Source organism: Gregarina niphandrodes (genome assembly GCF_000223845.1).
Source record: "Gregarina niphandrodes unplaced genomic scaffold scaffold00033, whole genome shotgun sequence".
Taxonomy (NCBI): Eukaryota; Apicomplexa; class Conoidasida; order Eugregarinorida; family Gregarinidae; genus Gregarina; species Gregarina niphandrodes.
In genome coordinates this window covers 26,514-39,979 of record NW_011645802.1, presented here as the reverse complement: position 1 = coordinate 39,979, position 13,466 = coordinate 26,514, and the positions used below count along the sequence as shown (strand labels likewise).

The following is a 13,466-nucleotide window of genomic DNA, read 5'->3' as shown; positions in this document are numbered from 1 at the left end:
CCCCTCCCCTCCCCTCCCCTCCCTTAACAGCCCAATTGGGGCAGACCAATTGGGGTTCACTTCAATCGGACGATGGTTGGGTGATCGGTGTTTGATAGCTGGTAGAAGTTTAACTAGTTCGTTGGCGAAGGATGGTTTGCGGGAGCAGAAGAGCATGAGGGTGGATGGTAGCGCGGAAGTGTCCGCCGGCGGCGAGGCCGGGTCTAATGTGGAGCGCGGGTCTAAACCTGTGTACAATGCGAAGCCCGAAGGGGCGAGTGGTTTCAAACCGTTGGCGGCGTTGGTGGATCACGACGACGGTGTGGCTGCGGACTTGGTGACGAAGGTGGTGGCGATGTTGCGGTATTTTGAGAAGTTGGGACATTACCACGCGGAAACCGACCCGTTGAGTGTGTGTGATCGAGGGTACCCGCACACGTCGGTGATGCGAGATCGGAACCGGAAGCAGTGCGAGAACACGTTCGAGAGTTTCGGCTTTAACAGAGAGACCGACTGGGATCAGAAGGTGTCGGTCTCGGTGCCCCAGACGGCGGGTCTGTTGGGCGAGCTGAAGTCTGACACGAGGAGTGAGTGGCAGGGCGTCCATGTGGCCGAGCTGCCGACCAGCCGGCGTCAAGAGCAGGAGGAAGGAGACGAGACGTGGTCGATTGGTGAGTTGTACAAGCGCCTCAAGGAGATCTACTGCGGACACATAGGCGTAGAGTACCTGCACATCCATAACCGAGAGAAGATAAACTGGCTACGGTCACAGCTCGAGTTGCCGCGACGCTACTGCTACACACGTGCGCAGAAGTTGTTGATTTTGGACCGCGTGATGCGCGCCGTGATTTTCGAGCAGTTCGCTGCAGCCAAGTTTGGGACAATCAAACGTTTCGGACTGGACGGCTGCGAGGGGTTCGTCGTGGGGCTGGAGCAGCTGCTCAAGTGCGGCGTTTTGCACGGCGTGGAGTCGGTGGTGGTGTCTATGGCGCACCGCGGACGGCTGAACACGTTGATGAACATTATGCGCAAGCCCAAGTCACAGGTGTTCAGTGAGTTCATGGGACACACCGGGTTTGGAGGCGCGGCTTGGGGCAACAGCGGCGACGTCAAGTACCACATGGGTGCGGAGATTATCGTTACCGATCCCGACGTGCAGAAGGACATTCTCTACACGTTGCTCCCCAACCCTAGCCACCTCGAGGCTGTGGACCCGGTCTGTCTGGGCACGGCACGTGCTCGCCAGGATCTCATTGCGTACGGCAAGGGCACGCGTCACTCACCCGCCACGACTGGCTCGGTCACGGAGGCGCGCGTCGCCCACGAGATGAGTGTGGCCGGCGCCACTGCGAGTGTGAAGGGCGTTAGTGGTAAGGGCGAGGCGGCGGGTGCTGTGAGTGTGGGGGGCGGTGGGAGCCGCGAGGATTCGTTCCGTCGTGTGTTGCCTGTGATAGTGCATGGCGATGCTAGCATTTCGGGTCAGGGCGTCGTGTACGAGACGTGTCAGATGTCGAACTTGGCAAAGTACAGCGTAGGTGGGACAGTGCACGTGGTGATCAACAACCAGATCGGGTTCACCACTGACCCGGGGGACGGTGCGAGCGGAAACTATTGTACGGATGTGGCGAAGTGCATCGAGGCGCCCGTTTTCCATGTGAACGGCGACGACCCGGAGGCGATCTCGCGCGTAATGGAGATCGCGTTGATGTACAGGCAGAAGTTCCACTCGGACGTGTTCGTGGACGTGATCGGTTACCGCCGCAGCGGCCACAATGAGTTGGACATGCCCAAGTTTACACAGCCGCTGCTGTATGACGCCATCGGCAAGCACGAGAACCTGATGGACCTTTACTTACGCCAATTGATCCACACCGACAAAGTGATTACACAAGAAGAAGCCAACCAACTGCAGCAGAAGATCCTGCAGGAGTTCATCGAGTCCTTTGAGAAGGCAAAGACATATAAACCCACGCCCCATCTCAGGCCCTTCAACCCCGAGTGGAGGACGCAATGCCTCCCCGACGAATTTAGCCGGCCCCGAATCACTGGTGTCAGCCTGAACGAACTGGTTGACATCGGCACGTGCATTTCTACCCTCCCCAGTGGCAAGGGACTGCAGCCGCATTCAACCATCAAACGTGTGTATGACCAGAGGCTTCAGTGTATCAAGTCGGGTAAGGGCATTGACTTTGGTCTTGCCGAGGCGTTGGCCTTCGCCACCCTAATAAAAGACGGAGTCCACATCAGGCTCATGGGTCAGGACTGCGAAAGAGGCACGTTCAGTCACCGTCACGCGGTGGTTAAGGATCAGGTGGACCCAAGGCTCGATTACTTCCCCCTGGATGCTTACGCACAGTACTTGAAAGGCAACTTACCGAAGGGCCAGAGTAAAGCTGGTGAGACCGGAACAGTTGCGGTAGGGAATTCTTTGCTGTCTGAGTTCGCGTGTCTGGGATTTGAGTACGGTTACTCTCTGGAGAGTCCGTTCATTTTGCCAATATGGGAAGCTCAGTTTGGGGACTTTGCCAATGGAGCGCAGGTTATCATAGACCAGTTCCTGGTGTCGGGTGAGGTGAAGTGGAACCATCCGAGCGGGTTAACTCTGCTATTACCGCATGGCTACGATGGTCAGGGAAGTGAGCATTCGAGTGGTCGTATTGAACGTTTTCTCCAGATGTGTGACGATCCGGAAGACACCATTCATCAAGAGGTATGGGACATTAATCGTCGTAGTGTTGTGCAAAGGCACAATATTCAGGTGTGCAATGTGACCACTCCTGCAAATTATTTTCACGTGCTTAGAAGACAGATACATCGAGGGTTTAGGAAACCCCTTGTAGTGTTCTCACCGAAGAGGTTGCTCCGTCTCAAGGAGTCATCGAGCAATCTGATGGATATGGCGGAAAACACTAGATTTTCGAGATACATATTTGATCCAGCCTTCATCACTCCACAGATGAAATACACGTCCGAAATCGGAGTTAATCCCAGTGGAAAGGACGCTCAATCACGTAAGCGTGAGAACGTTAAGAGATTAATTTTGTGCTCGGGGCAAGTTTATTATGACTTAGTAAAGGCCCGGCAGGATAGTGGAATGACAGATGAAGTAATGATAGGCCGCGTGGAACAACTTTCACCCTTCCCATTCGACCAAATCGCCGAGGATATAACCAGTCTACCGTACTTAAGATCAATTGTCTGGTGCCAGGAGGAACCAATGAACATGGGTGCCTGGTCATATGCGAAGCCCCGCGTAGAGACTTTACTGAAACACCTTGGTCATCAGATTTGCACCATAACCTTCGCAGGCAGAAACGTGTCAGCCGCTCCCGCCACTGGCGACACAAATATTCATAAGAAAGAATTGCAGCAAATACTGGAACACTCAATGAACCTGGATAAGAACCACAACAGCCATGTTGCACTGTGATCAACCTTCAGTAATGCTCAATGCTAGTGACCGACAGCCAGTCAATGGGCCACCTAGTGGCGGAATCTTTTTTTTATCATTTTTAATATCCACCTGCTCTTGTGAAATTCGAGGAGTCAATTCCAATCGGCCAGTCAGATTGCCCTCTTTGGTTCAGTTCCCCTCTTTGGTTCAGTTCCTCCCCCCCCCCCCTCCTTTGGTCCAGTTCCCGATGGTCAATGAATGGTACAAAAATATTAGCACCCGTGTGTGCACACACGTGGGCGCTCGGAATTTCAGGGCCTGACACCTGCGTTACCTAAATACTCGAAGTAGAAACAGCTGTTTTCGTATATGGGTTGGTTAGCGTATGTGCGTTGGCCTGACCCTCGCAGAAGAATAGGCAGTCCCGTACCTCTGCCAGGACGGAATGAAAAGATCATGTTGAAGTAGTTAGTATTGTCGGGGGTGGGGTCGGCGGGTAGTATTACGTAGTCGATATCCCATATATTAGACAGCTTGAATTCCTTTCCATCGATGACAGGAAAGGTGAGAGTGGTACTCTCGCCTTCGGTGGTATATACGGCTCGGTATTCAAATGGGCATGCATTCATCTTATCAATGAATTCAGCCTTGTCATATGATTCAGAATTCGTGCAGTAGTTGGAGAACAAATGGTATGCGCCGCATACAATGGTTGGTGGGATGCCGTTGGGTGGTGGCAGGGTCTTGACGTGGGTGGTTAACATTAAGGCCACTAATACCTTCATGCAATTTTTCCAACCCGCTCACAACTTGACTACCAAGGAGGTTTGCTGGCAGAGGCGGCGACGGCAAGTATCACCTCAGATAGAGCGCTCGTTTTTATTTATAACAAATTACCTTCGGCGCGCAACCTAGCTCGTTCTAATTCAAGAAGACCAAACCAAGCTAATAAACTCGGCAAGGAAACCCGGCGCAAAACAGAGCATCAGTCAGATCAGAGAGCGGGCAGTTGAAGGACACAGAGAGACTGCAGCTACCGGGTGTTCATTAGCATCATAATCAGGGAATATCTACAAGGGTACCTACTAAAGCATTTGAGTACCACTTTATACAGCACTTTACTTTTGTTTGTACAGCTATTTATCTTATTGGGAATACAACCAACTATGTTTACTACTCTATTTACTATTATGGGACTACCTGCCATGTTGGCAGATGGATTCTTGATGGGAACCTGCCCTCACGCCCCCTTGTCTCACGCTATGCCAGATGAAAAGCACATTTGGTCGCGCGACATGGGTTGTCTGGAAGACTACGTGTTCAAGACTACGAACGCGGACGGGTCGATGCCGATCCCGTGGCCGGGACCTACTCCTTGGGAATTTCGGCGCAGAATGGGAATGCACTTTGCCTACTTGCGCGCTTTATATGCGCCCTATGTCGAGTTGGAATCCATCCACCGGGACCGTATCGTTTGGGACATAGGCGCACCCATTCGCGAAAACGGAAATGGACCGTTTTTACAAGACAACTGTCTAGACGGTGAGGATCCCAAGACCGCTCTCGCTGGCCATATAACTTGGTCCATATTCTTCGACACCAATCCTCAGAGACAAGGGCGTTTCTTCCACTTCGATATCGACCTCCTACAAGTTGAGACCATGCTCGCAGTCGAGTGCCTGGCTGCAGATCTCTACACCTACACATCAGAGTTCAAAACCGACCCCAGTGCGCTCGTTCGCGACACGATTCTCTGGGGCTACGGGAAGTGGTACGAGGACACCGATATCGGTACCATGAACGATGCCCTCACGTACGACCAAATCTTCGAGGAAGAAGACTGCACCTGCTACGACCCGCCTTCAACTACCACCTCTACGACTACCACTACACCCACTACCACTACCACCACTACCACGTCCACGACTACACCCACTACCACCACTACCACGTCCACGACTACACCCACTACCACCACTACCACGTCCGTGACTACACCCACTACCGCTACAACCACCTCTACGACTCCCCCCACTACCGCTACCACCAGCACTACAACCAGCAGTGCACCTACTACCACCACCACTACCTCTACGACTCCCCCCACTACCGCGACCACCAGCACTACTACAACCAGCAGTGCACCTATTACCACCACTACTACCTCTGCGACTTCCCCCACCACCACTACCACTACCACCACCACCTTACCGACGACCACTACCAGCTCCACGACAACACCGACTACCGCAACCACTACCACTACGACTCCAGTCAGTACCACTACCACCAGCACTACGACTACCACCACCGCCAGCTCCACGACTACACCGAACACCGCTACTACCTCGACTACACCGGCTACCACTACCACCAGCACCACGACAATACCGACTTCCACCACGACTGCCACTTCAACCACTACTACTTTGACAACATCGACCTCCTCGAGTGCCGCCACGTCGACCTCCACGAGTGTCTTGACATCGACCTCCACTAGTACCTCACCGAGTACCGTTACGGCAACGTCGACCTCCACGAGTGTCTTGACATCGACCTCCACTAGTACCTCTCCGAGTACCGTTACGGCAACGTCGACCTCTACGAGTACGACGACGCCTCCGGCTACGACGACTCGTAAGACGATGAGCACTCGTGCCACGGCTCCGTGGCAGTCGACACGGGGTCAGGTGCAGTCTGGTAACGGAGGGAAGAAAGCTGCCGTAATTTCTGTGTCAGTTGTTGGGGGAGTGATGGCTGCCGGGGCTGCGGCTTACGGTGCTTACAGGTACCTGCTGTGATGTGGACGGACTTTTTTGACGGGATTTTTTTCATCTTTCTTATCTGAACAAAATCAGTAAGGCAAGACCAAAGGTTTGCCTTACTGATTTTTACTTTGTTCTTTTAGTATGTTGGTTGACAACAATGGAGATCTGGCTACGTACAGCACGGTGTACGGTGTGCCAATGGCGGCTCTAGTAAGTCCAACGCTCCTCCTCCCCCCCCCCAACTCAGTCGCCTATGTGCCTGCCCGAATGCACGTGCCTGCCCGAATGCACGTGCCTGCCCGAATGCACGTGCCTGCCCGAATGCACGTGGTGTGTGCCTGTGTGTGTCAAATGGTTATATGGAATAATCGACACATGGCCCTGACGTTACCTGCGAGTCACGGCCGTGGCGTTACATGCCAGTCAACGGCCCTGACGTTACAAGCGGGAACCTGGTCATCATGTCCGCTGGTTGCAGTCGGCGGTGCCGTTGACGATAGAGACTGCGCCATACTTCACACCTCTGCGGACAGGCGACGGTGTCCAGAAAACGAGTTGCGTCTACGACCCTGAGTGTCCCGGTTGGAATAGCCGTTGGGCGCCGCCGCAAGTCTACGACTTTCTGATCCCGATGGGCGGCGAGCCGATCGAGCCGGCCTTCTGCGAGGTTTTCAAAGATCTTCCCACGAGGGGCGGCGCCGTGCTGCCGGAACTCTACCCTTACACCACGCCCGCACCTGAGGTGGGGAAGAATGCCGCGGGCTGGCAGAGCTTCAGCTGGACGGCTCCGGCGGCCGAAGCTTCGGACCAGAAAGAAGCTTCCGGCGCAGAGGCGGAAGAGGACTGGACGGAGTACACGGAGTACGAATACCAGTACACAGATATAAACGGCTGCACCTGCAAGAAGACACTCACTGTGGAAAATATAGTGACCCTCATCGCAGGCGGCACTGCCGGCGGCACACTGGTCGTCGGCGCCATGAAAACAGTCTTGAATGCAATTGACCCCGACGCACCCGCCATAGACACCTCCGGCAACTTAGACGAAGTCGTCACCGGCGACCACAATAGCGCTGACGAAGATGACGACCCTTCCACCCTCGCCCAGTAGGACCCGAAGGGATCGAAGGACCCAGCCGACCGGGAGGGAACTGGACGGGGCCGGAGGGAACTGGACGGGACCGGAGGGAACTGGACGGGACCGGAGGGAATTGGATGGGACTGGAGGGAACTGGACGGGACCGGAGGGAACCCACTGCAGAGGGGAGCGTCCAGAGAGAACCGACTTGCTCTCACCGAAAGCTGCCCAGGGAACCTAGTCCGACACGTAACGGCCCACAAAACCTGTTCTGGCAAGAAGCTATAGCTGAGGACAGACACACTAGCATCCACACAGGAAGCCTATAAGCAGGGTCCAAAAGGAGGGAACATGTTTGCGCGCTGGGGGGGGGTGGGGGCTGAAGTAAGTTATTTTTCACGTATCATATCTGACTCTTTCCACTCCCAGCCCGCTTGCTCAGTACTGCTCACTTTGCCGTTGACCTGTACTGTCTGTGTGGCTAGCGTTTGGGAGAGTATCCTAAGACGTATCGATCTGGCATCCTTCTAGTCCACTTTCTGGACCACGTTCTGCATTGTCGGCATCCGAGTTTCTTTCGAGAGTCATAGATTATTCGGCCCTCTTTTGACGCATGCGCGTATCGTGGTGGTTACCCTCGTATGTGACAGCGGCTTTACAGGCCGAGGGGCGGGCGCTGCAGGACGAGTCGACCGCGGCGTTTGGATCCGGGGAGGACACGACCCGAGACCGCCTCGCCTCTTACTCGGCAGGCGCCGACCCCTCAGTTGCCCCCACAAGGCAGGTGGACGGTGCTACAGCTCCGGAGACCGGTGCTACAGCTCCAGAGACCGGTGCTACAGCTCCAGAGACCGGTGCTACAGCTCCAGAGACCGGTGCTACAGCTCCAAGGGCGGGTGCTACAGCTCAAAGGGCGGGTGCTACAGCTCCAAGGGCGGGTGCTACAGATCCCGTGACAGAGATCGAGGAGCTCCCGATCGATCTGAAGCAGTCTGAGGAAGTTTACGACACGATGTTCATAAAGTTTGACCGGAGCTGTGTGAGTGACCTGAACCTCTCGGAGCACTACCAGCAGGCTCTACTCAAGGTGGATCCGGCGGTGGGGAGATACGGTTTCACGAACGTGAAAAGTGCGAGTCCGGCGGCGCTGGACTCGGACGGATTTGCTCAGCTGTTGGAGAAACGGCTGCTGGACACGCGCGACAACCTTGGCATCTTCCACAGCAGCAGCGGCGGCGGCAGCGCAGACGCGCATATACTCGCCATGGACGCCGCGCGTCGGAAACTGAGTCCCGAATCCCGCATGGAACGGTCCAGCCTGCGCCGCAAGTTGGCGGAAATGGACCCGACGGACCGGGAAGAGGAGATCCTTGCCTCGCTCCACCTCCTCGCCGTTTCCCAACTTGTGGGCCTCGACAAGGCGGAGCAGCTACTTGACCTTGAACAACAAGGAGACCAAAAGTCTTTCAACGATGTAAGCACACACTCGAGGGGGAATATCGGGTGGGGCGGGGGGGGGGGAGAATATCGGGTGGGGCGGCGATGGATGTGTTCATTTAGTTTTTGGCTGCCACAGATCGAGTTGGTTTATCCGACACGAGTAACATTTCGGCTTCGCGAGTGACGGAGTTCGAGACGTTGGATTTTTTGGAGATGCACTTGGTGAAGAACTCGGTTCTGAAGGAAGCGTTGAAGCCGCTGACGGCGTATCTGCCGTGTCTGGAATTCGAGGCGGAGCCGGACCGCATCAAGCAGCCGTTGGGTGTGTTGAATTTGGCAAGTTTGAAGCGACGGCCGGCGCGTGGACTTGAGAGTGAGGGCAAGACGTACGCCGTGGAGTTGCCGGGGAAAGACCTGCAGGCGGTGGGGGAGAAGACCAGCCCGACGCAGTACGTTTTTGTGCCGCCCAATGACCCGCATTTCGACGCGCAGTGGTACCTGAAAGGACGCGCGCAGGAAGAGGACTTCGGCAGCCAGGTCGTTGACGGCTGGTCCAGCCTCATCCGCGACCTACAGCAGGGCGGAAAGGAGCCACTGGACGCCTCCGGCGACGACGAACAAGTCATCTATCGCGGCGCCGGATACCAAAACGCCACCGGGACCGCGAACCGGCGGCTAACCGATGGTGGCGGGACGGAATACTTTGAGCTACCCGATCTATTGACCGCGTCACGCGGCATGACGGTAGCCGTCTTGGACTCGGGGTGCAGCCGGAACCCCGATCTCGTGAGTCAGTTTTGGCGGAATACGCAGACCCGGGGCTGCACCAAGGATACGTTTGTGGGCGAGAAGGAGGACTCTGCATCGGGGACGGTGACCGGTGACTGTGTTGGGTATGACTTCGGTAACGATCAGCCCGATCCGACGCTGGAGATTGCCACACGAATCCACGGGAGTTCGACGTCAGGGTTGATAGCAGCAGAGGCGAACAACGACATCGGGATAGCGGGAGTGTGTCCGCAGTGCGAGATCATGTGTCTGAAAATTTATGACAGTGAGCGTGAACGTATCACGATGACAAGTGTCGTGCGTGCGCTGGACTACATCGGACGCAAGAACGTACGCCTCAGCAACCACTCATATGGCGGCTTTGGTGCATCGCAGGTGGAGAAGACGGCGCACGAGGCACTGGCGCGCCTTGGCCACCTGGCGGTTTGTTCCTCGGGTAATAATGCCTGCAATCTGGACAGCACTGGTACGGGGGCGTGCAAAAACGAAGACGGGCAGCTGCTGGGCCCTTTCACACCTGCGACTTACGACGTGCCCTCCATCCTCTCCGTGGGCGGCTCGACCAAGACCGGCGAGGTCGCCTGGTTCAGCAATTATGGCGCTGAGTCTGTCGACATCTTCGCCCCCGGCGACTCCATCGTCACACTCTACGGACCCGACCAACTCGCCTCCGTCAAAGGCACCTCCTTCGCCTCGCCCATCGCTGCAGGCGTCGCCGCAGTCCTCTGGAGCGCACAACCCCACCTCACCAACCTGCAAGTCAAAGAACTCCTCATGGCCACAGGCACGCCTGTAGACGCACTCCAGGGCAAAGCACGTGAAGGACGCATCGTCTCCCTATCCCGCGCACTCGCCGCGGACACCAACGCCGATATGCTCTTCGCCGCGAGCCACGGTGCACCCCGACTTGTTCTCGCCCTTCTCCCGCTCCTCCTCCTCACACTCACACACTGACAACGAACGCACACACACACAGACACGCGCTTCGCACAAGCACGCGGCGAGCAGAAGTCCGCTGAACCGAAGCAAAAGGAAGTCAACTGCCTGGCACTCAACTGCACTGCCTGACAGTCAACTGAACAGTCCGTGAAGGCCTAGCAGTCATAGCAGACAGCGCAGTCTGGGCAGAGGGCAACCAACACCCGGGCAGAGGGCAACCAACACCGGGGCAAAGCCCGCCCTCAAAGATCTATGTCGAAACCGGGGTGCGGATCCTCATTGTCGGAGTCCAACCAGCCGCCGCCGTCGTACTCAGAGTCTTCATTGCTGGCGGGGAGCAGGTCCTCCTCGGCATCGCGTTCGGCGTAGTCGATGGAGTCAGCATCGGAGTACTCTTCGTTAAAGGCGTCCTTATACTCGTCGTAGTACACGTCATCGCCTAGGTCGGGCGCGATGCCTTCGTGTGCAGCAATCCGCACGCCGCGTTTCGAAGGCACGACCAACATCAAGCCTGGCAACGCCCGCCACCACGGGATTGCCGGAGCGTCCAAGACCACTCGTTGACCGCCAGCAGCACTCGCCGCCAACTTCCTTATTTTCCTGAACCATTCATTATCGATCCTTTCAGCAATTTCCGTAGTCAAATCGTACTCCCACCAAACACACTGCTTGCGCTCCAACGGGTCTCGACCGTCCAAGGTGCGCTTGTTCCGTAACCTGTCTGACGCAGGCACGTCGTCCGGCGCAGCACTCACCACCAACGTGTCCTCTCGACACGCCTTGATTTTCAACTGACTCGTCATCTGCGCCAACATCGACTCGTCAAACCGGTCGTCGTCCGCCGCTCGCAACAACATCTCCTCCAACTGCTCGTCCAAAGGTAGCTCCTTCCGCTCCGGGCGCAAGATTTCCATCGCATTCGCTGCACAAACTGGCTCTGCTCGCAACTTACCCGCCAGAGGCAACGGCGACGCGGGAGTAATGCCGCGCTTTTTCCCACCACCTGAAACCGTCACCGATTCATCCGTCACACCTCGTCGTTTATATGTCAGGGGCAATCGGTCCTTCAATGTGTACAACTCATCGCCGACTTCCCGTGTCTTCTTCACAAGCCTGCTAGGAAATGTTATTAACAGCTCTTCCGGCGGCTGCGCATTCGTTGCGTCGGTTGGCCATTCCAACAATACCCGGCGAATCATATGTTAGAGTTAAAAAACCAATGCTGCTCTCTTCGGTCCGTGGATGCAAATACAGGTATGTGTCAACCGTTTCTTCCCGAGGGGTGTGTTGTGCGCTGAAGAATTGTGAAACTAACGTTGCCGCCACCGGAGGATTGTGAAACTCACGTTCTGTGACCCCAGAATTCCGAAACCCACATTCGGCAAGTGGAGAAATGTGAGACTCACATCTGCCAGTGCAAAATTGCGAGGCTCGCATTCTTCCGGTGGGGGTCGGTGGGAGTCCGTGCGACTCACAATGGGGCATGCGCGAAGTATGAGGATGTGAGTCTCACAATTCTGGAAGTGGTGGATAATGAGTCACACAATTCATTCGTGGGATACTGGCATTATACAACTTAGTTTGTGCAGGTTGCTTGGCGTATTATAATCTTGATGCTGGAGATCATTCTGGGGGCGTTCAGTTGTTCCGTACGGACGGTGAGCAGCTGGAGCTAGGGAAGAAGTGGACGTGCGTCGACGCCGGGATATACGAGGTTCAGCTTGACGCCTCGAAAAAGCATGTGTACGGCGTCGACACGAAGAGTCGTTTGTGGCTGGTTGATCTGAGTGGTGACCTAAGTGCTACGCCGAGTTCTTTTACGGTGGCCGACCCGTCGGCGTCCTCGGCGATCGAGGGCACAGGCCTCACTGTGGGGCACGACAGTGTGTGCGCCGTGTCGATGAGCGGAGACTTGGTGGTGTCCGATTTGTCTTTTCGTAAAAGATGGAGTGCGCGGGCGCACGAAGCCGAGGCTTTGTGCGTAAACCATTTCGAGCGCGACCGGCTGATAGCCACCGGCTCGGAAGACATGAGTGTGAAATGGTGGGACGAGCGTACCGGCGCTTGTGAGCTGACGTTGGCCAAAGCGCACCAGGCTGGGGTGACTTGCGTGACGTCGGCGGGTGAGCACCTCTGCATGACTGGGTCCTATGACGACCATTTGCGACTGTTTGACCTCCGGAACCCGCGACGTGCCCTTCTCGAGCAGAAGACAAAGGGAGGAGTCTGGGACATCATGTGGCGTCCCAGCGACGCACTCACGGGCGGCAACGGATTACTCACGGGTGAATCAGAAGCGTTGTTTCTGATGCCCAACTGCTATGCAGGTTTACAAGTGGGGCGTTACAGGCCGGGGGAGAACTCGGTCCGTCTGGAGTCGGTCACGGCGGCCGAGCTGTGCTACGCGGCCGGGTGGTTCCAACACTCTGTGGTCTACACGTTCTTTTACGAGCGCCAGCTGCGTTTGGTGGATAGGTTGCCGAGTATGATGAGTCAGGCTTGCTCGTAGAAGAGGACGTAGGCCGAGGGGTTGACGAGCTCGTCTTCGTTAAGCTGGTCTTCACGACCAAGCAGGGTCACGTGCGAGTCGTCATACTTGTGCCAAACGTATTTCCCGTCCACCAACGACTTGGCGCGGGCGGTGTAGTGTCCGCCAGAGAGTGTACCAAAGTGATTGCATATGGCGAACAATCGGTACCGGGCCAGCGGCGACTGGCACAGGTCCGTGAGGTCCAATAGGTCATCGTGCCGCCATGGGAAGTCCACCTGCGCTGAGATCTTCGAGCGGATGCGGTACCCCGCCTGCTGGAAACGCTTCAGGTGAATCACCAAAATCCTCGGCAACCTGTACAGATCAAATTTCTTCGTCGCCTGCACATGGTCCTTGCACGTAGGACAGTACCACTTGTTGTTCCCCTCCAAGTTCTCCACCGCCAGAAACTCCTTAAAGCACTCTCGCAAGGTTGTCACCTTCTGGTCCATTGTCGCCAGATACGGCGATACCATGGACGTCGACCGTGAAGACTGATAAAATCTACTGGGGGCAGAAGAGGTTCGGGAGGCACAAGAATCTCCGGGG

At 56.0% G+C, this 13,466-nt stretch overlaps 7 protein-coding genes across 7 annotated transcripts; 4 read left to right on the top strand and 3 right to left on the bottom strand.

The window, feature by feature from the left end:
* Window positions 1-154: 154 nt before the first annotated feature.
* On the top strand, window positions 155-3,409 carry GNI_130540 (2-oxoglutarate dehydrogenase E1 component; the record flags this gene model as incomplete). The annotated part of the gene is made up of 1 exon (XM_011133846.1): window positions 155-3,409. The coding sequence occupies one exon, from the start codon at window positions 155-157 to the stop codon at window positions 3,407-3,409; it is 3,255 nt and encodes a 1,084-aa protein (XP_011132148.1).
* A 275-nt stretch (window positions 3,410-3,684) lies between these two features.
* GNI_130530 (hypothetical protein) lies at window positions 3,685-4,158 on the bottom strand (the record flags this gene model as incomplete). The annotated part of the gene is made up of 1 exon (XM_011133845.1): window positions 3,685-4,158. One exon carries the CDS (start codon window positions 4,156-4,158, stop codon window positions 3,685-3,687), a length of 474 nt encoding a protein of 157 aa, XP_011132147.1.
* A 477-nt stretch (window positions 4,159-4,635) lies between these two features.
* Window positions 4,636-5,873, top strand: GNI_130520 (hypothetical protein; the record flags this gene model as incomplete). The annotated part of the gene is made up of 2 exons (XM_011133844.1): window positions 4,636-5,048; window positions 5,084-5,873. 2 exons carry the CDS (start codon window positions 4,636-4,638, stop codon window positions 5,871-5,873), a joined length of 1,203 nt encoding a protein of 400 aa, XP_011132146.1.
* Window positions 5,874-6,282: 409 nt separating this feature from the next.
* GNI_130510 (hypothetical protein) lies at window positions 6,283-7,252 on the top strand (the record flags this gene model as incomplete). Its single annotated transcript, XM_011133843.1, has 2 exons — window positions 6,283-6,351; window positions 6,620-7,252. The coding sequence occupies 2 exons, from the start codon at window positions 6,283-6,285 to the stop codon at window positions 7,250-7,252; spliced, it is 702 nt and encodes a 233-aa protein (XP_011132145.1).
* A 580-nt stretch (window positions 7,253-7,832) lies between these two features.
* On the top strand, window positions 7,833-10,402 carry GNI_130500 (peptidase S8 family domain protein; the record flags this gene model as incomplete). The annotated part of the gene is made up of 2 exons (XM_011133842.1): window positions 7,833-8,693; window positions 8,780-10,402. 2 exons carry the CDS (start codon window positions 7,833-7,835, stop codon window positions 10,400-10,402), a joined length of 2,484 nt encoding a protein of 827 aa, XP_011132144.1.
* A 227-nt stretch (window positions 10,403-10,629) lies between these two features.
* GNI_130490 (hypothetical protein) lies at window positions 10,630-11,586 on the bottom strand (the record flags this gene model as incomplete). The annotated part of the gene is made up of 1 exon (XM_011133841.1): window positions 10,630-11,586. One exon carries the CDS (start codon window positions 11,584-11,586, stop codon window positions 10,630-10,632), a length of 957 nt encoding a protein of 318 aa, XP_011132143.1.
* Window positions 11,587-12,880: 1,294 nt separating this feature from the next.
* Window positions 12,881-13,369, bottom strand: GNI_130480 (ubiquitin carboxyl-terminal hydrolase; the record flags this gene model as incomplete). The annotated part of the gene is made up of 1 exon (XM_011133840.1): window positions 12,881-13,369. The coding sequence occupies one exon, from the start codon at window positions 13,367-13,369 to the stop codon at window positions 12,881-12,883; it is 489 nt and encodes a 162-aa protein (XP_011132142.1).
* Between the last annotated feature and the right edge of the window lie 97 nt (window positions 13,370-13,466).